The sequence below is a fragment of the Anolis carolinensis genome, chromosome 6 (genome assembly GCF_035594765.1).
Source record: "Anolis carolinensis isolate JA03-04 chromosome 6, rAnoCar3.1.pri, whole genome shotgun sequence".
Classification (NCBI taxonomy): domain Eukaryota; kingdom Metazoa; phylum Chordata; class Lepidosauria; order Squamata; family Dactyloidae; genus Anolis; species Anolis carolinensis.
Genome location: NC_085846.1, coordinates 116,813,991 through 116,835,709, shown reverse-complemented (window position 1 = coordinate 116,835,709; position 21,719 = coordinate 116,813,991). Strand labels below are relative to the sequence as shown.

The following is a 21,719-nucleotide window of genomic DNA, read 5'->3' as shown; positions in this document are numbered from 1 at the left end:
AATATCACAATGCATTGAAAACATTGACTACAAAAATGCGTTGGCTAATCCAGAACGTTGGATAAGTGAGTGTTGGATAAGTGAGACTCTACTGTAACAGGAACTTTACTTAACTGTAAGAGATCAAACAGAGCAACAATACATACAATGGTCTCTCTGACTGCTCAAAACAAAATAAAAACTTATTTGCAAACAAACCAAAACAAAACACCACCACAAACCCTATACACGAATCCATGCAAAGATACAGTCACTAAGTAAGGAAGCAACCAGTCTTTGTGGCAGGCGGAGGCATCCACAAGCCATTCTACACAAAGGGCAGAGAGAGAGAGAGAGAGAGAGAGAGAGAGAGAGAGAGGCATCCACTTACTTTGCATTGGAGACGGTGGAGTCTTTGGTGAAGCTGAAATAGTTGGAGATGTTTTTGTCATAAGGCAGCCAGCCATGGGTTCCCAGCAGCCCATTGGCACTCACAGTGACCTGCAGGGAAGGAAGACGGTGATTTATCCAACTTATATTTACTTGTTTATTGGGGTTTTCTCCTTTTTTATTATTTCCAGAGTGTACACATTATAACCTACCCATTGGAATATAAAGCCAACACTTAACAGTAGTAATTTTGCACCTTCTAATAATAGCAAAACACATATATATCTTACTAGCTATGCCCGGCCACGCGTTGCTGTGGCGTTGTCTGGTGGTGTTGGTGAGAACTTGTTGAGGTAGTGGTGGTATTGAATGTCTGTTGTATGGTTGTCTTTATATTTAGTATGCATTTGGTTGTTTGTGTACTGTGAAAGTGGTGAGGGTAGAGGGGGTCTATGTCCCTGTGTAGTATTGTATAGTATTTATACGTTGTCCATGTGTTGGGAATGCTTGGATTGTGTCCTGCTGCATAGTAGAAAGGGTTGGGCTGGATGGCCCTTTGGGGTCTCTCCAAACTCTTGTGCCTGTCCCCTGGGCTGAGTGCGTTGCTAGGAGACCAAGTGGGCGGAGCTTAGCCCTCTAACTGGCAGCAATTGGATAAAAGCAATTATTCCTCTCTCTCTCTAATTAGGACTTTATTTTTCTTTTCTTTTTGTTGTATCAACCTAGAGGCGTGGATGATGGGTTGTGTTGCCAAATTTCGAGGTTGGGGGGCCTGTAGTTTTGTTGTTTTGTGGGTTGCCGTGATGCCATCACTCTTTTATATATATAGATTTAAAAGAAAACTTACGCACCCTACACTAGGATAGAGTCTTACAATATTGTGTCCTATCAAAGCCAGAGTTAAGAGGGGGCCATGAAGAGACTTCCATCTTGTCTCTTTGCATCAGCTGGAGGCCCCTATCAGCAATAACATGCTATGCTAGTTTTATATATATGTATGTGTATATATATATGTGTGTGTTTGTTTACATATAAATATATATATACAATACTAGCTATGCCCGGCCACACGTTGCTGTGGCGAAGTATGGTGGTATGGGAAATAAAATATTGAGGAATTGGTGGTAGTTAAGGTAAAGGGTCCCCTGGGCTGAGTGGGTTGCTAGGAGACCAAGTGAGCGGAGCTTAGCCTTCTAACTGGCAGCAATTGGATAAAAACAATTCTTCCTCTCCCTCTAATTAGGACTTTATTTTTCTTTTCTTTTTGTTGTATCAACCTAGAGGCATGGATGAGGGGTTGTGCTGTCAATTTTCGAGGTTGTGGGGTGTTTACTTTTGTTGTTTTGTCCACTGCCATGATGCCATCACTCTTTTATATATATAGATATTTTACAATAATATGTAATAATTATAACATATTGTATATACATATAATATTCATAATATTATATTGTAATACATATAATACTAATAATACAATATAATAATATTAATTATATATCATATTTTACATGTAATATTACTAATAATATTACAATATATTGATACAGTACAATATAGTAATTTATTACCAGTATTGTACTATACTAATATAATATTGTATGTAAATTTAATTTGTAAGCCGCTCTGAGTCCCCTCCGGGGTGAGAAGGGCGGCATATAAATGTAGAAAATAAATAAATAATAAATAAATAAAGCTCTTTTAACTATATATCTATATATATCTATATATATATCTATATCTATATCTATATCTCTTTCTCTCTCTCTCTCTCTCTCTCTATATATATATATCTATATATATATATCTATATATATATATATATCTATATATATATACATGAGTGATGGCATCACGGCAACCGACAAAACAACAAAACTACAGGCCCCCCAACCTCGAAATTTGACAACAAAACCCATCATTCACGGCTCTAGGTTGATATAACAAAAAGAAAAGAAAAAGAAAGTCCTAATTACAGGGAGAGGAATAATAGTTTTTATCCAATTGCTGCCAGTTCGAAGGCTAAGCTCCGCCCACTTGGTCTCCTAGCAACCTACTCAGCCCAGGGGACAGGCACAGTTAGGCCTCAGTTAAGCCTCTTCCACAGATTATCAGCTTTTAACTGGATTATATGGCAGTGTAGACTCAAGGCCCTTTCACACTGCTATATAACCCATTTAGAATCTTATATTATCTGCTTTGAACTGGATTATCTTGACTCCACACTGCCATATAATCCACTTCAGTGTGCATACCAAACATAAAGACAACCATACAACAGACATTCAATACCACCACTACCTCAACAAGCTAGTACACACACACACACACACACACACACACACACAAAATATTCAAAGGTGACCTAATTGTACAACTCTGAATATGTTTTAATGCTTTTTAATTGGGGATTTAAAAATACTGTTTACATTTAGTCCTGTTTTAAATGTTTGCATATTGGTATATTTTAAATGGTAGGCTAATGCTTTTATGTTAAGCCGCTTTGAGTCTCCTTCGGGAGAGAGAAATCGGGGTATAAATAAATATAATAATAATGATGATAACATTTATCATATTCTTGCTCTTCTTTCTTTCTGGCAATGTATTGTTGACCACCCAACGCTATTATGGATCCGTCTTGAAATAGTCTTCTGCGAAAGGCTTCCAATTCGTTTTGAAAACATTGTTAAGGAGCCAAGTCAGTTCATCAAATTCTGCAAAGTTTAGTAGTTTGGTCAACTATTTGCTTACAGATGGAATAGTATTATTAATATATTTATTTAAACCCCGATTTATCTCTCCAGCAGGAGACTCAAAACGGCTTAACATAAAAGCATCACTATACAATTTAAATTATTATTATTTTATTGTATGATACAGCAAACAAGATAGACGTGCTGGATTTCGTATCACAAAATCCCAAGTCGAACACTTCCCAAGTGTCTAGGACTGTGTGATGTATTTTCGGATGATGCACGCAGATCCCAGTAGGGTGGCCTTTTGCAGTTGGCAGATCGTAATTTTGTCAATGTCTATGGTTTCCAAATGCCGGCTGAGATCTTTTGGCATGGCACCCAGTGTGCCCATCACCACCGGGACCACCTGCACTGGTTTCTGCCAGAGTCTTTGAAGTTCAATCTTGAGGTCCTGATAGCGGCTGAGTTTTTCCTGTTGTTTTTCGTCAATGCGACTGTCACCTGGGATGGCAACATCAATGATCCAAACCTTTCTCTTTTCCACAACTGTGATGTCTGGTGTGTTGTGTTCCAGAACTTTGTCAGTCTGGATTCGGAAGTCCCACAGTATCTTTGCGTGCTCATTTTCCAAGACTTTTGTAAGTTTGTGATCCCACCAGTTCTTTGCTGCTGGCAGGTGGTACTTGAGGCATAAGTTCCAATGGATCATTTGGGCCACATAGTTGTGCCTCTGTTTGTAGTCTGTCTGTGCAATTTTCTTACAGCAGCTGAGGAGATTATCAATGGTTTTGTCGGTTTCCTTGCACAGTCTGCATTTTGGGTCATCAGCTGATTTTTCGATCTTGGCCTGAATTGCCTTTGTCCTGATGTCTTGCTCCTGGGCTGCAAGGATCAGGCCTTCTGTCTCCTTCTTCAGGGTCCCATTCGTGAGCCAGAGCCAGGTCTTCTCCTTCTCAGCTTTTCCTTCAATTTTGTCAAGGAACTTTCCATGCAGTGTTTTGTTGTGCCAGCTGTCAGCTCTAGTTTGTAGTGCGGCTTTCTTGTACTGGTTTTTTGTCTGCTGTGCTTTGAGGAGTTTCTGATTTTTGACTTCAATCAAAGCAGGTTCTTCACTTTGCTTGACATATTCTGCCAGGGCATGTTCTTTTTCTTTGACTGCTTGTTTTACTTGTAAGAGTCCTCTGCCCCCTGATCTTCTAGGCAGATACAGCCGGTCAACATCACTGCGAGGGTGCAGTGAATGATGAATGGTCATGAGTTTTCTTGTTTTTCTGTCCAAATTGTCCAATTCCACCGGTGTCCAGTTTATGATGCCAGCAGTATATCTTATGACAGGTATGGCCCAGGTGTTTATGGCCTTGATGGTGTTGCCTCCATTGAGCTTGCTTTTGAGAATTTTTCTGACCTATTATTATTATTATTATTATTATATTTATACACCACCTTATCTCTCCTGCAGGAGACTCAAAGCAACTTAACATAAAAGCATCAGCATACCATTTAAAATATGCAAACATTAAAACAGAATTAAATATAAGCAATAATACTTTCTTTCCAGCGTCTGGCATAAACTATTTGGGCAGCTGTTATTGCATTTTGGATGACATTTATTTGCCAGTGCTGACAAAAATATCTCTGATAAGAACGGTATAATCTGTTGCAAAAATCTTTGGATTACTTCCTTAACAGCTGTCCAATATGCATTTGTTTGTTTGTTTATTGAACCAGGCCTTTCTCATCCTATATCTAAATATCTCAGAGTGGAAACTTTTGGAATGGGCTTAGTGCTGAGGAACCTGACAAGTGTTCATCAGAAAGGGATAGGGATTTGGACTCACCAGAACGTCAGGAGAGCCCTGAGTCATGAAGGAGTGGGCTTGGTTCTTGGGGACCACCGCCTGCACCAAGGGGATGCCATCGCTGATGCCCTGGAAGAAGGAGAAGGAGAAGAAGGAGAAGAAGAGAAGGTGAAAGAGGAGGAGAAGGAGATGAAAGTGAAGGAGGTGAAGGAGTAGATGGAAGGGAGGATGAGGAGATGGTGAAGAAAAAGGAAAAAGAGAAGGTGAAAGAGAAGGTGAAGGAAAACGAGAAAGTAAAAGTGAAGGGCATTGTAAAGGAAAAGAAAGAGAAGAAATAGAAGGTGAAGGAAGAGAGACAAAGTGAGAAGAAGAAAGAGAAAGAGAAGGTGAGAAAAAAGGAAGAGAAGGTGGAGAAGAAGAATGTGAAGGAGATGGTCAAAGAGGAGAAAGAGCAGGTGGAGGAGGAGAAAGAGAAGGTGAAAGTTAGGGAGAAGGTGAAGGAAAATGAGGAAATAAGTGTGACAGAGATTGTAAAGAAGGAGAAAGAGAAGGCGAGGGAAAAGGAAGAGAAGGAGAAGATGAAGGAGAAGATTATAGGAGGATGTGAAAGAGAAGATCAAAGTGAAGGTGAAGAAAGAGAGAGAAGGTGAAAAAGAACAAGGAAAAGTTGGGGATGGTGAAAGTGAAGGAGGAGAAAGAGGTCACAGAAAAGAAAAGGCAAAGAAGAAGAATGTGAAGGAGATGGCGAAGGAGGAGAAAGAACAGGTGGAGGAGAGAATGAGAAGGAGGAGAAAGAGAAGGTGAAAGTTAAGGAGAAGGTGAAGGAAAACAAAGAAGTAAATGTGAAAGAGATGGTAAAGAAGGAGAAAGAGAAGGTGAGAGAAAAGGAAGTGAAGGTGAAGGAAGAGATGATAGGAGGATGTAAATATGAAGTTGGAAGTTGAAAGAGAAGATGAAAGTGAAGAAGGTGAAGGAAGAGAGAAGGTGAAAGAGAACAAGGAGAAAGTGAAGAAGGAGATGATAAACGTGGGAGAAAAGGAAGAGAAGTTGAAGGAGGAGAAGATGAAGGAGAAGATTATAGTAGGATGTGAAAGAATATATGAAAGTGATGGAAGAGAGAGAAGGTGAAAAAGAACAAGGAAGAGAAGTTGGAGAGTGTGAAAGTGAAGGAGGAGAAATAGGTCATAGAAAAGGAGGAGAAGGTGAAGACGAAGAATGTGAAGAAGGCAAAGGAGGAGAAAAAGCAGGTGGAGGAGAGAATGTGAAGGGGAGAAAGAAAAGGTGAAAGTTAAAGAAGAGGAGGAGAAGCCAGAGAAGGAAATGAAAGAGAAGATGAAGGAGATGGTGAAGGAGAAGAAGCAAAACTCATCCTGTGTGACTCTCTGACTTTGCAAACCCTGTGCCACTCTTGCCAATGCTCTTCCCTCCGTCCTTTCTTGCAAGAGGAGGACTTACTTCCACGAAGAAGGATTTCAGCTGCCCGAGGTTCTCGAAAATGTTGGGGGAAAAGGTGTCCAGCCGAGAGAGTCTCCGGGCGGCGTTTTCGGCCGAAAGCCTGGCCGGGTGAGGCTCCTGACACGAAAGACGCGACATCAATGCCTCTGCGTGCCAATGTCGCTTGGTGAGCAACCTCCCACGAATACGGGGAAACGTGGACGGTTTGCCCCGATCCCCCATTACCTTCAGCAGCTGGCACGGGGTCTGCCCAAAGTTGCTGATGATGCCTTCCAAAGCCTTCCGTTGGGTTTCGTCTGCGATGGCGTCCAAGTCAACGGCTCCTAGAGCAAAAGTGGGAGGTGGAAATGTAGCGTCATGGGGTTGGGGGAGACCCCAAAGGCCATCTAGTTGGTGGGGATTTGTACATAGGCACCACCATATAATGGGTCAACTGGAAAATAATGTGTTGGCAGCTGATTGGCTGAGCAAACCAGGAGCTAGAATTCTGATTGGCTGCTGTCGGCTGTACCGAATGCCAGAACCTTCTCTTTGGCCCACATATATAGGGGCTCCCACATACCAGAGGGTCATTGAGGTTTTATGCTCGGCCTGTTTTATGGCTGGCATCTGTTCCTTGTCAGCCGACCAGAGATGTCAAGGATTGGAGATCATGACAGCTGCTATCTCTGGCTTGGTGCTGAGACAAATGGTTTTAACTCCCACTTTCACCTGAGAGAGTAAAGAGAGCGCTGACTGGAAACAGTCAGGGATGAAATGACTGCCAACTCTCTAAAGCCAGATTATTTCTAAGGCAAATAAGTTGACTGATACTATCAACTGTTTTTTTCTTGTTTCACATTGTATTACTGTTTTTATCTTTTACACTGTGAATTGTATTTATATTGTTGTTTATTTCGTCAATGTTGTTTGGGCCTTTGCCCCTTGTAAGCCGCCCCGAGTCCCCACGGGGAGATGGTGGAGGAGTATAAATAAAGTTTTATTATTATCATCATCATCATCATGAAATAAGGCATATTTAAAGACTGTTTAAAAGGCCTGTTTATTCCCGCTGTTCTCTGTGTGAATTCAGAGACTGCTGTATATATTGTCGCCCTGTTCGATCTTTTGAACTGAAGTAAAGTTACTGTTACTTGTTACACAAACCTGAGTGACACTTTATTGTATTCCAGGGTATATTTTGTTTCAGAAACTGTGGAAAAGCTACTATTTATTTACATTTACAACCTCCAACATAGTTCAACACCTTTCTGCCATGCTAAAGTAAAGCTCTTCTTCAGACTTATGGCCCGCAATAGCATCAGTTGTATTGTTGACCCAGACCTTTACACTCTCTGCAAACACTATGGTTCCACAGCATTGAACCATGGCATTAATCTGCATTAATTCCACAATGCAGATGCATGTTCCAGATGCTTGGATTTGCAGGATAGTTACTTACCTTCATAGGTGCAATAATAGAAGACATTCAATGCTTCCACAGCTGCAGGACCCCTTTGTTTATACCCAAAGATTAAGTCGATCCACTCATGTAAATGGGCAGAGACATACTCCGATTCCTGACAAGGAAATAGTAACCGTAAGCATGGATCAGGTCCCATTTTTTACCTTCTTTCCCCCCAGATAACACCACCATGACACATAGGAACAATTACTCTTGTTCAAGGAGTTTGCACGTTGACCAAAGGCTGAAATTTAGGTTGTGGGACTAATAAGGTTGTGTCTACGCTGTAGAATTAATGCAGTTTGGCACAGCTTTAACCACCATGGCTCAATGCTATGGAATTCTAGGAATAGTCATTTTACAAGTCTTTAACTTTCTCTGCGTCCTTGCCAAGCTACAACTCACATGATTCCATAGCACTGCGCCAAGGCAGTTAAAGTGGTGTGAAACTGCAATACAGTAGAGTCTCACTTATCCAACATAAACGGGCCAGCAGAAGGTTAGATAAGTGAATATGTTGGATAATAAGGAGGGATTAAGGAAAAGCGTATTAAACATCAAATTAGGTTATGATTTTACAAATGAAGCACCAAAACATCATGTTAGACAACAAATTTGACAGAAAAAGTAGTTCAATACACAGTAATGCTATGTAGTAATTACTGTATTTACGAATTTAGCACCAAAATATCATGATATATTGAAAACATTGACTACAAAAATGCGTTGGATAATCCAGAACGTTGGATAAGCGAGTGTTGGATAAGTGAGGCTCTACTGTAATTCAATCCCATGGAATCATGGGAGTTCTATTTTGGTGAAACGTTACTTGGTAGGCCTTTCGAAACTAAAACTCCCAGGATTCCATAGCATTGAGTTAAAGTTAAAGTGGGTTCAAATTGCATTTGTTCTACACAGTGTAGATGCATTCATGCCTCTCTCCATAAGACACAACAGCAAAACTTGCCAGTAACATCCCACAACAGGGTTTCCATAAGGTTCAAAGTTGGCTTGAAGGCAACATAACAACAACAAAGCAAAGAATATATCTGATTCCTCCCACTGGCCAGGCCTAACCTCACTTTGCAGGTCCTTCAATCTTACCAGAGCTTTTCTGTGTTTGTGGATGAAGTCTTCTGGGGACTCGGCCCACCGGGGAAGGATGACGTCCCTCACTTTTTCGTTGGAGATCTGGAGGGAGCCCAGGTCAAAGCCTACGAGGAACGGAGGGAGAAATATCAAAGTGTAAGGTGAAAGAAAACGTGAAGGTGGAGGAGAAAGGAGGAGAAGGGTTAGGAGGAGGAGGAGGTGAAGATGTTGGTGAAAAATGGTGAAGGTGGAGAAGAAGGTGAAGGAGGAGGTGAAGATGAAGGTGAAGAAGAAAGAAAAGGAGGAGAAAGTGGAGCATAAAGGAGGAGAAGGTGAAGATAATGGTGAAGGAAAAGATGAAGACGGAGGAGAAGGTAGAGCAGAAGACATTAAAGGTGAAAGAGAATGTGGTGGTGGTGGAGGAGGTGAAGATGATGGCGAAGGAGAAGATTAAGGTGAAGATGGAGGAGAAAGGTTCAAGGTGGAAAAAAAAAGGAGATGGAGGAGAAAGAAGGAGACGGAGAAGGTGGAGATGAAGTTGAAAACGGATGAAGTAGGAGGATGAGAATGAGGCAAAGGTGAAGATGATGGTGAAAGAGAAGATGTAGGTAAAGGAGAAGATGGACGAGAAAAAAGGAGAAGGATGGGGAGGAAAATAGGGACTTCTGGACCACAGACACTTTCCTAGGATTTGCTGGGTCCTCCATGAGGATTCTATGATGAATGTCTATTGGAAGCTACCCATAGAGTTATACTAGAGAACCTAGAAATGGTCAACTAATACCAAATGCAAAATGCTATGGAATCCCAAGAGTTGTAGTTTTGCAAGGTCTTTAGCTTTCCCTGCCAAAGAGGATCGGAGCTTCACCAAACAACAAATCTCAGTATCCCATAGCATTGACTCACGGCAGTTAAAAGTGGTGTCAAACTGCATTAATTCAATATTGTAGATGCACCCAAAAAATAAAAATAAAAAATCAAACTATAAAGAAGAAGGAAGCAAAACCTATCCTAGGAATCTGACCGGTCAATGTAGGTAAGTTTGTTGGTCCATTGGGATAAACCATTTTGGGAGTTTTCCCCACTGACCATTCTGGTTTTCCAGGAAGTCCGTAAAGTAGAAGAATTCCGGGATTAACTCCTTCACATCAACAGGGTTTTCCATTCGGACTTGCCAAGCAGCTGGGATGGAATGAAACTGGCGGTCAGAGCAGTCAAACCTGTTGAAATAATAATAATAATAATAATAATAATAATAATAATAATAATAATAATAATAATAATTGTTGTTGTTGTTGTTATTTACAGAGGTTACCTGTTTTAAAATGATCAGTCTCGGGTGAAAACCAGGGATGCATCTTGGTAGACTATAATGTAATGTGTCATGTTTTTTCATTCATTGGAAGTCCCAGTAAAAACAAAGCTGAACCTAAATGTATTCTGATATTAAATATATCTTATCATGGGAGTTGTAGTTTGATAAGGTCTTTACTACAAAAAGTGCTGGTAGTTTGTAACAAACTACAAATCCCAGGATTCCACAGCACTGAGCTGCTGAAGTAGTGCCAAACTGCATCTATTCTATAGTGTGGATAGGGTTGAGCATCTCTTATCCAAAAGGCTGGGGGCTAACATTATTTAGTTACTGTATATACTTGAGTATAAGCCTAGTTTTTCAGCCCTTTTTTTAAGACTGAAAAAGCCCCCCTCGGCTTATACTAGGGTGAGGGTCCTGGTTGGCTTATATTTGGGTCAGCTTATACTCGAGAATATATGGTACATTTATTATTTTTCTCTATTATTATTGGTACTATTACATTTATTATTTTTCTCTATTATTGTTGCTACTACTACATTTTACGCTATTATTATTATTATTATTAATAATACATTTATTATTTTACTCTATTTATTTTTACTTGTATTATTTTCCTGTACTCATTATTATTATTATTACAACATGTATTGTTTTACTCTATTATTATTAAAAGGATACATAAGCACATTTACATTGAAGAAGATGAGAATAAGGATTTAATCTGAGTTGGACAGTCTTATCTTAAATCTGAGCTTTATGTAAATACAGTAGAATCTCACTTATCCAACATAAACGGGCCGGCAGAATGTTGGATAAGCGAATATGTTGGATAATAAGGAGAGATTAAGGAAAAGCCTATTAAACATCAAATTAGGTTATGATTTTACAAATTAAGCACCAAAACATCATATTATACAACAAATTTGACAGAAAAAGTAGTTCAATACGCAGTAATGCTATGTAGTAATTACTGTATTTACAAATTTAGCACCAAAATATCACGATATATTGAAAACATTGTCTACAAAAATGCGTTGGATAATCCAGAATGCTGGATAAGCGAGTGTTGGATAAGTGAGACTCTACTGTATTCAAAAACATTTAACCTACTGATGCCTCAATTAATGTAATTTTATTGGTATCTATTTTTATTTCTGAAATTTACCACCCTCGGCTTATACTGCAATCAATGTTTTCCCAGTTTTTTTGTGGTAAAATTAAGTGCCTCGGCTTATATTCGGGTCGGCTTATACTCGAGTATATACGGTAATTTCTGCTGTATGCAACAGACATATGACAACGGCAAAGAATATATTGCATACCGATACAAATTCCGTCCCTTTGAGAATTAGATATTGCAAAATTTGGCTTGTTGCGGAAACAAGAACTGAAGATAAAATTTCACTGGCGATCCCTTTCTCCCATGACAATAACTCATCCAGGAGTGGATTTCCCTTCCTTCCGAGGGGAAGGTTTCTCTCCCTTCCTATTGTCTCACCCCTATTCTTAACTAGGAGGTGTTCGTAAATCGGATGTTTGTAACTCGGGACTGCCTGTATTGGCATATGTCTTGCATGGACTGGAGGAAGGGAGAGGCTATTTTGGCCAAGGTCTACTCGCATGTCTTCTGCTCACCTTCCGCTCTGCAGCTGGATGTGCAAGGTGGTGAAGGGCTCCGTCCGGATGAGGTAGTGCATGACGCCCGCGGCGTTGGAGTAGTGGGTGCCGTAGTGGAACTTGTCGATCATCCCGGTGGGGTCCTCAAAGCTCTCGTACCTGTAGGATAAAGAAACACCATGCTCAGAGGATTCTGAGGATGCCGAGTTTCAAAATGAAGCGCCCGAGTGTGTTCAGGGAGAATCGCAGACAGGTCAGGCTGCTTTGCATTCTTTCAATCGTTGCCTGGGAACCAGGAAAAATGAAAGTGTAGTTTCCCTGGTGAAAAGGCCTTGGGAACACAGAGACGGCAAAGTGGTCTCAAGAGAGTGTAGATTAGGTCTGAGAACGCAGGGCGTGAAAAGTAGGCAAACTAAGTCTTCCCAGCGGATCCAGGATAAGGCCCTTAAATACAGGTGCCTTAGAAATGACTAGCTGTGCCCGGCCACGCGTTGCTGTGGCGAAGTCTGGTGGTATGGGAAATGAAGTATTGAGGAATTGGTGGTAGTTAAGGTAAAGGGTAAAGCTTTTCCCCTGACATTAAGTCCATAATAAATGGGTTATATAGCTGTGTGGAAGGGCCTTGAGTCTGCACTGCCATATAATCCAGTTAAAATCAGATCATCTGTATTTTATAGGCAGTGTGGAAGAGGCCTAAGTGAGGCCTAACTCTGCCTGTCCCCTGGGTGAGTGGGTTGCTAGGAGACCAAGTGGGTGGAGCATAGCTTTCTAACTGGCAGCAATTGGATAAAAACAATTATTCCTCTCCCTCTAATTAGGACTTTATTTTTCTTTTCTTTTTGTTGTATCAACCCAGAGGCATGGATGAGGGGTTGTGCTGCCAAGTTTAGTGTTTCTGGGATGTGCAATTTTGTTGTTTTGTCCTAGGCCGAAATTTCATTACCCTTTTATATATATAGATTTCATGGGAACCTGGATGGGATGAAATTAGGTGCTTTGGGTTCAAGCATTTCAGGAGACAACACTGGAAACCATCTCCTTTCTCTCCATGTTTCCAAGTTCCTGGTTCTTGCATGGATGAGATTCTTGTTTCATGTTCCTGTCGTTGCCTATGGACCTTGGAAGAGTTTATCTGGAAGAGATTCCTGTGTCCATGTTCATGGAATTTACCTTGGATTATTTCTATGTTTTTTGGATTTAATGGTTCTGAGATTTTTTCTTGGCATTTTTGAATTACTGTACTACTATTGAGTTCTGGCTTATTTCGTATATTGTATGTTATATAAACATTTTATTACTGGACGACTGGCCTCTGGAGTGGTGCTGGGTGAACGGGTGCCTCAATGCTGGGGTGCAACAGGCAACTCTTCCTCTTCTTCAACCCTGGGCCATTCGGGCCATTTCTTATCATTATCAATGACTTGGACGAGGATGGAATAGAAGCCATGCTCATCTCATTCACAGATGGGACCAAACTGGGAGTGATTGCTAATATCCCAAAGAACAAGATCAGGATCCAAATTAAGAGAGCTGATTGACCAACACAAACAAAATGTACTTCAACAAGGAGAAACAGACTGCACTACATTATAAAAATGAAAATATGTACGTATGTTTGTACTTCAAAGCCTCCTCCGTGGCTTGATGGATCTGGACCAAACCTGGAACACAGATCCTTCGTTGTCCAACTTAAAATACTGGTTAAGAAGTCCACCCTTTTTCCTAGTTGCCTTATTTTAAACACAAACTACATTGTGCTTGGATGCAGCCACCAGGAGGCAGTATATACAGTAGAGTCTCACTTATCCAACACTCGCTTATCCAACGTTCTGGATTAGCCAACGCATTTTTGTAGTCAATGTTTTCAATACATCGTGATATTTTGGTGCTAAATTCGTAAATACAGTAATTACTACATAGCATTACTGCATATTGAAATTTTTTTTGTCAAATTTGTTGTAGAACATGATGTTTTGGTGCTTAATTTGTAAAATCATAACCTAATTTGATGTTTAATAGGCTTTTCTTTAATCCCTCCTTATTATCCAAGATACTTGCTTATCCAAGCTTCTGCCGGCCCGTTTAGCTTGGATAAGTGAGACTCTACTGTACCTATCTGCAAAGAAGTGTGGTTTTTTTTTTTTTTGCATTGAGAAAAGAATTAACCTAAGTTAATCTGCACTGAAAATCTGAAATATTTGTTAAAACTCGCTTATGTACCCGGTGTTGCCTTGGGATGTATTTTCTAATGGGATTATTAAAAAATAACAGTGAATATTCCTACCTAATAAACAACATTAGAAATGCCTACTGTTTTAAAAGCATATGGCACTTTATCACTGCTACTTATTTCCATGATACAGCACTTTATGAAACCTGTCCCCACTGGTTTGCTTTTAATTACTCTGATTTTGGATTTTAATGTATTTGTCCATTATTTTATTTTGTGTATTGTTGGAATGTTTTAAGTTTATGTCAAATATGTTGTTGTTGTTTCGGGCTTGTCCCTGTTGTGAGCCGCCCCGAGTCCCTTCGGGGAGATGGGGAGGGATATAAAAATAAAGTTTATTAATATTATTATTATTACTAGTAATAAAAATGAAATGCACAAATATAGGATTGGGTGACACCTGGCTTGGAAACAGTCCAAGCAAAAAGGATCTATGAGTCTTCATGGACAAGCTGGACATGAGCCAACAGTGTGATGTGGCAGCAAAAAAGGCCAATGTGATTCAAGGCTGAATCCATAGGAGTCTGGTATGTGGATTGAGAGAAGTCATAGCCTCGCTCTCTTTTGCTTGTGGTCAGACCCGTACTTTCTCTTCTCATTCTTGTAAGGAGAGGGCTGCACTCACTTTTCCTTCACGTCCTTGGCGTGTTTTTCGTTGGCCACGCCAATGGGCTTGGAAAGGTCCCGGAAGACGGCCGGGTTGCTGAGGTCCAGGGTCTCCGAGGCATAATCTTGCAGGATCCACGGAAACTGGAGAAAAGAGAGAAAGAAACAGACTTTTTTCCTGGTTTGAGGCCAGGGGAGAGCGGAGTTCACATCTGACCCCATTAGCTTCACATTAATTACAGAATAAATAATAACAATAACAACAGTAGTAGTAGAAGTAGTAGTAGTAATACATTTTGTGTGACTGATGTGGAGCTGTCTCGGGCTTTTAAATGGGCATAATAATAATAGTTATAGTTATTATACAATACAATAAACTTTATTACGGTCCATGGACCCACAGCTGTTATTATTATTATTATCATTATACAAGCAGACAGGTAAATTCTCCGGTGAGATATAAAGGTCGAAGCAGGTTTCCACCAGCATTAAAACCAACATTTCGAACATACATATCTTTTACTTCCATTCTCTGTCTAATTTTTGTTTTACGTATTTTAATATGTATTTTATCGAAATATGTTTTAATATGTGTATTTTACAGAGTGTTTTTAAACCATTATGTGTTTTAAGCAATGATGTAACCCACCTAGAGACATGAGGAGAAGTGGGTAAGAAATAAAATTATTATTATTACTATTATTATTCTCAAAGTTGATATTTGGAACGACCTTGGATTATGAAGATTCTGGGCTGACTGCACAGGCCTAGGAAATACCATATGTGCGATTTCACAGAGACCACGATGGAGAAGTTATGGTTGTTTAATGTTAGGTTTCATATGTATGTGAGGCAATAAATTTGGCCATAAATATGTTGAAAACCGTTTTGAATCCCCCCACTGGGGTGAGAAAAGCTATATACAAGTCAAGAAACTAAATAAATATATTTTATTTCTCTTCTCATGGTAGATTTTTCCCTTCTTAAATGGAAATTATATGCAGGGACACTAACCCAGATCCATAACAGCATCATTATTATTATTATTATTATTATTATTATTATTATTATTATTTATACCCCACTTTTTCTTTCCCAAAGATATACAAATATGCAAACACTCAAACAGGATTAAATATAAACATTAAAAAATTCCCAGTTAAAAACCATTAAAACACAACCATGTCTTGGGTTGTGCAATGTAATCATTGCTGCTTTCAACAGTTGTAATATTTACCATAGTTAATACTTTCTAGAGTTTTTTTTTTAATATGGGCAAATGAAGACAATATATATATATTTTCTGCCAGGTTTTCAGTGGGTTTTGTCTATTGATTGCGCTATCTTTTTGTTTGTTTCTACAGTTTTATTTTTCCTTTCTTGTATATTTTGGGTTGTTGTTATAATAAACCACCTCGAAGGCACTTATGGAGGAGGTGAGGCTCAAAGGCAGTATGAAAATGTCTCTACAATTAATAAATATGGAAGTAAATTAATAATAAAAACGATCTGACCCCATTGTGCCTCATTTCCTTACCACGGGATACTGGGAGAGGTCGTTGTAGGTCCGCCCGGCAATGGTGTTCAGCTGCATGAGGTATTCGAAGTTGGAGATTTCCCTGTAAACCCATTTCTGTGGGGAAATAGAGGCAATATGTTGCACTCCAGCCCTGAAACACCTTATCACCCAGCACCACACCAGAGTCCAGTAGTACTAACTACAGCAGTTTATTAACAAAAGCATGTACAAAGGGGAAAAGGGCATTTTCCAAAATAGCAGTGGAAAAGGAACTATAAAATAGCAGTCGTCCATATACAAAAGAGCAGTAGTCCAAAAATGGCAATTTACATGAAATCAAGGAAGTCAAGATCACAGGCATAAATCCATAAGCATGAAAGCAGGAACTTTTCCCAAAGCAAACCTCTTTCAGGAACATAGGCAAACACAGGAAACTTGAATCATGAACTTGAGAGCTGGAAAAGAAACCTGAAACTTTTTGGCAATGTTGTCTCTTTTGAGAGATACCAGGTAAACACCACTTAATTTAAGCCCAAGCCCGACCAAGAAGCCATGAAATCATGCCTCACACACCTGGGTTTCAAGGACTTCCCACAGAGTCTCTCCAAATGCCTAATTAATCTATCTTTCACTCCCTCCCTCCAGAGACCTAATCTGATATCACCGGAAAACCCCTCATTGGCTGAAGGCTGAGTCCCGAAATGTATTACTGTATATGCATGTATTTGACTAAGTTTCTGTGGGATCACTACTTGTGTATGTGTGTGTTAAGGGAAAAACACCTGGTCAATTACAACTCATAGATGAGTAATTAGAACAATCAAGGCTAACAAGCTTGAACCACTCCCTGAATGGGGTATATTTGGGAAATGTTTGTAATGTCTTTTGAGGACTTACTGAATACTTGCTGAGAGCCTACTATGAAGATGCATGAGTTTAATGCAAGGAACGTTATGTGAGTTTTGTTGCTGGAAGTTTTATTGTGTTTCTTTTTGACTCTGCTACCTAAGAGTAAATTTTTCATTTTCTTCCATTTTCCTGGCTTGTTTTCTTTTGCTCATTGTGGATGCACAAAAGGGCTGGATAAGTCTGGACAGGACTGCACGCAGTTTGTTTTTCAACAAACCCGTAACAAAATGGACCTTTCATCGGCTTTCCTTTTCCCTGTGGCTAAGGAACGAACATTGGAATCCAAACCATCCTCTGTCTCATCTTCAACTGCCTGCACTTCTCTCTGATCTAAGGCCTGAAATTCACCCCCATCACAAACAGACTCTTCAGTTTGAAACCCATCATCCCCCTCATCCTAAGAAATCCCCAGCCCCTTGTTGAGCCCCAACACAATACTCATTTAATCGGCTGCAATAAAACATTCTGGTGGAAGCACGTGAAGATATTTCCGGTCAAAAGCCCAGCTCGTTTTGCAAAATTCCCACTGCTGGTTAAAATAAACCAGGAATACAATCTGTTGTCTCCTAGCTTTGGGAATGAACTGTAGTGCAAAACAAAGCAGCTTTTTACACAGTAAGTTTCATGATGCTTGAAATGAATTGTCTGAATAGTTATGGCCTTTCATTATATTTAAAATTTTTAATCTTTTCTATGTTTTTAATTGTATTGTTTTTAATGTTGTGAGATGTTTGGGGCCTCAGTCCCACAGAAAAGGTGGGCTACTACTATTACTGCTAATAATAATTTGCAATATATATTTATATATCTGTGTATGTGTTTGTATATATATGTGTGTGTGTATGCATGCATCTCTCTCTCAATCACTAAGACAATAAATATAATAATTGCAACATATATTTATATATCTGTGTGTTTGTGTATATGTGTGTATGTATGCATCTTTCTCTCTATCACTAAGACAATAAATATAATAATTGCAATATATACTTATATGTTTGCGTATATGTGTCTGCACATGGAGATGTATTATTATTTGTATCTCGCTTTATCTCTCTAAAAAGCGACTCAAAGCGGCTATGTATACATGTTGTCTATCTACCTATCTATCATAATTATTATTATTATATATTGCACAATCACACAAAATGAAGCCATTTTGTGAGGTCTCAGTCTAAAGGAAAAAGCAGGGAAACAACAACAACAACAACAATGGTTATCTATCTATCTATCCATCTATCTATCATAATTATTAAAAATTCTAAATATTTGACTTTTTGAGTCACATTTTGTCCCATCTTGCAATAAATGCTCCAAGAGCCAAGATGCAAAAGGATGATGAGAAAAACTCAATGATTGCAAAGTGAGAACAAAATGGCATACAAATAATAATAATAATAAGTAATAGCATTTCATGACTGTGCGGTTTTCTGGCATTGTATATTTCTGCCGCTTCTGTGACTGTTCATTTGGGTTTTGATGATTCCGTAGCCCACTTGTCGATGGATGTCCAGAATCAACAGCATCCACCGCGGGCGACAACCGAGCCAGTATAGACTTCGTTTTGGTTTGATTCTCCATAATGCTAATGGGTTAGGTGCACTTGGTTCCATTCCTCCGCTGAGTATCCTCGGAATGGTTAAGCCACCCCCCCCCACCACCACGTCCAGGTGGCACCTACAAGCCATCAGAACAAACGCAATTAAGGCCAAGATCGAAAAATCAGCTGATGACCCAAAATGCAGACTGTGCAAGGAAACCGACGAAACCATTGATCATATCCTCAGCTGCTGTAAGAAAATCGCACAGACAGACTACAAACAGAGGCACAACTGTGTGGCCCAAATGATTCATTGGAACTTATGCCTCAAGTACCACCTCCCAGCAGCAAAGAACTGGTGGGATCATAAACCTGCAAAAGTATTGGAAAATGAGCACGCAAAGATACTGTGGGACTTCCGAATCCAGACTGACAAAGTTCTGGAACACAACACACCAGACATCACAGTTGTGGAAAAGAACAAGGTTTGGATCATTGATGTCGCCATCCCAGGTGACAGTCGCATTGACAAAAAACAACAGGAAAAACTCAGCCGCTATCAGGACCTCAAGATTAAACTGCAAAGACTCTGGCAGAAACCAGTGCAGGTGGTCCCGGTGGTGATGGGCACACTGGGTGCCGTGCCAAAAGATCTCAGCCGGCATTTGGAAACAATAGACATTGACAAAATCCCGATCTGCCAACTGCAAAAGGCCACCCTGCTGGGATCTGCGCGCATCATCCAAAAATACATCACACAGTCCTAGACACTTGGGAAGTGTTCGACTTGTGATTCTGTGATATGAAATCCAGCATGTCTATCTTGTTTGCTGTGTCATAATAAAATAATAAGAAGAAGTAAAAACAGGAGGATTCTGCACCTGAGTCAATCCGGACGCCTTGAGCAGCTCTTGCGGGGAACGGCTTCCAAAGTAAATCTGGTTCGGCGGCCGGAGGCTGAGGATGGAGGAGTACACCTTGTTCCTCACCTGCGGAGGGCAACAGGGATTTCTGATGTGCATCTACACTGCTAGAATGAACACAGTTTGATTCCATTTCACCCCAGCACAATTAGGAAATATGATGAGGAATAAAAATTCAACATGTTGGCATTGTGGGGTAGGCAAGGGATGGTACGCCCACATGTGCTGGGAATGTCCAAGGGTAAAAACATTTTGGGAAAAAATAATGGGGAAAATAGAGGAATTATTTAGAATTTCACTCCAAGTAAGCATGGAATTAATGTGGATGGGGATATTAGGGAACTATAAAATTAACGTAAAATATCAAGATCTATTCAAAGCTATGATTCTTGCAGGGAAGGCAGTAATAGCTTGGGGCTGGAGAGACGAAAAAAAGTGGAATATGGTGAATTGGAATAACTATTTGTTTGACCAGGTCCAATCAGAAATTATTGCAAATGTAACCTCTGAGGATAAGAAGGAAGATAAAATGAGGAAAATTAAAGAGAAATGGACAATATATTTGGATTGGATAAAAAGTGGCGAAGCCAATGTAACTATTGTACAGAAATGGGAAAAGTTGTGCTCATGGTTGGAGTTAAATTTCTAATGGAATTGTGGTATGGGGAAAGGGGGGGAAAAGAATGAATAGAATGATGATCTATTAGATATGTGAGTAGACAATATAGAAATGTGATAATAGATAAATGATGTGTAGGTATGAACATTGGTATTAAATGTGCAATATACAGTAGAGTCTCACTTATCCAACACTTGCTTATCCAACGTTCTGGATTATCCAACGCATTTTTGTAGTCAATGTTTTCAATATATCATGATATTTTGGTGCTAAATTCGTAAATACAGTAATTACTACATAGCATTACTGTGTATTGAACTACTTTTTCTGTAAAATTTGTTGTATAACATGATGTTTTGATGCTTAATTTGTAAAATCATAACCTAATTTGATATTTAATAGGCTTTCCCTTAATCTCTCCTTATTATCCAACATATTCGCTTATCCAACATTTGCCGGCCCGTTTACGTTGGATAAGCGAGACTCTACTGTACTCACAACATGAAATATAAGATAATATCAATAAAAATATACATTTAAAAATAAGATTCCACTTTAACTACCATGCTATGAATACTGGGAGTTTGGTGAAGATCAAACACTTTTTTTGCAGAGAATGTGAAAGACTCCCAGGATCGCATAGCATTGAACCATGGGTGTCAAAATTGCATTAATTCTACAGTGTAGATAAACCCTGAAAGAAGGAAACTGAAGCTATCCAGTCCTTACCATCTTTTTGAAGTTGAGGAAGTAGTTTGCCTGGTCGATGAAGAAGAATTCTAGTGCGGATCGGCGAAGATTGTAGCGGCGGAGGTGCAATTCCCGGAGCTGCGCTAAAGGACGCTTGAAGTCGTACCCGATTCCTAGGTTAGAAAGGATGGGAAATTATAATGAAAACAGATAAAAAGTTATTAAGAACATTATATCAACAACTGCTAAAATGGGCAACAGAAGAAGAATACATAAAAGAATGTATGATAAAATGGGCGAAAGACATAGGTCATAGTTTGAATCTGGAATATTGGGAAAAAATTTGGAAAGAAAAATTAAAATATACGTCCGCAACTAATATCAGAGAGAACTGGTATAAGATGCAATATAGGTGGTAATACACGCCAGAAAAACTATCAAAATTTAATAAAAAGAAATCTAATATGTGCTGGAAATGCGGGAAAAAAATTGGGACATTTTTTCATCAATGGTGGTCCTGTGAGAAAATTAAAGAATTTTGGAAGACTGTTCACGAAATGACACAAGAAATTGTAGGAATTAAATTCAAATCAGAACCGGAAATGTATTTATTAAGTTTTACGAACGCAAAATTTAAAAAAAACTAAGATAAAATATTTTTTTATTTAAACACAGCGGCAAGATTAACAATTGCAAAGATCTGGAAAGGAAAAAGACTCCCAACCCCTGAAGAATGGATAATAAGAATACTAGACATAGTACAAATGGATAAGTTAACACAAAAAATAAGAGAAGGGAAAAACAAAACAGACTGGACAAACTTTATAAAATTCCTAACAAAAAGAAGAATGGATTTTATGATAGACCTGTCCTATATATAAAGTAGATTAAACGGA

The 21,719-nt window shown here is 39.3% G+C and overlaps 1 protein-coding gene across 1 annotated transcript in view; it reads right to left on the bottom strand.

The window, feature by feature from the left end:
* nbeal2 (neurobeachin like 2) overlaps positions 1-21,719 on the bottom strand; it is a 210,241-nt gene that overhangs the window by 13,139 nt on the left and 175,383 nt on the right. The window contains 12 exon segments of the mRNA XM_062957860.1: positions 371-480; positions 4,904-4,993; positions 6,320-6,436; positions 6,545-6,642; positions 7,761-7,878; positions 8,868-8,977; positions 9,942-10,072; positions 11,806-11,946; positions 14,643-14,767; positions 16,161-16,256; positions 19,473-19,580; positions 20,863-20,996. Coding sequence (XP_062813930.1) covers positions 371-480; positions 4,904-4,993; positions 6,320-6,436; positions 6,545-6,642; positions 7,761-7,878; positions 8,868-8,977; positions 9,942-10,072; positions 11,806-11,946; positions 14,643-14,767; positions 16,161-16,256; positions 19,473-19,580; positions 20,863-20,996 — 1,378 coding nt within the window.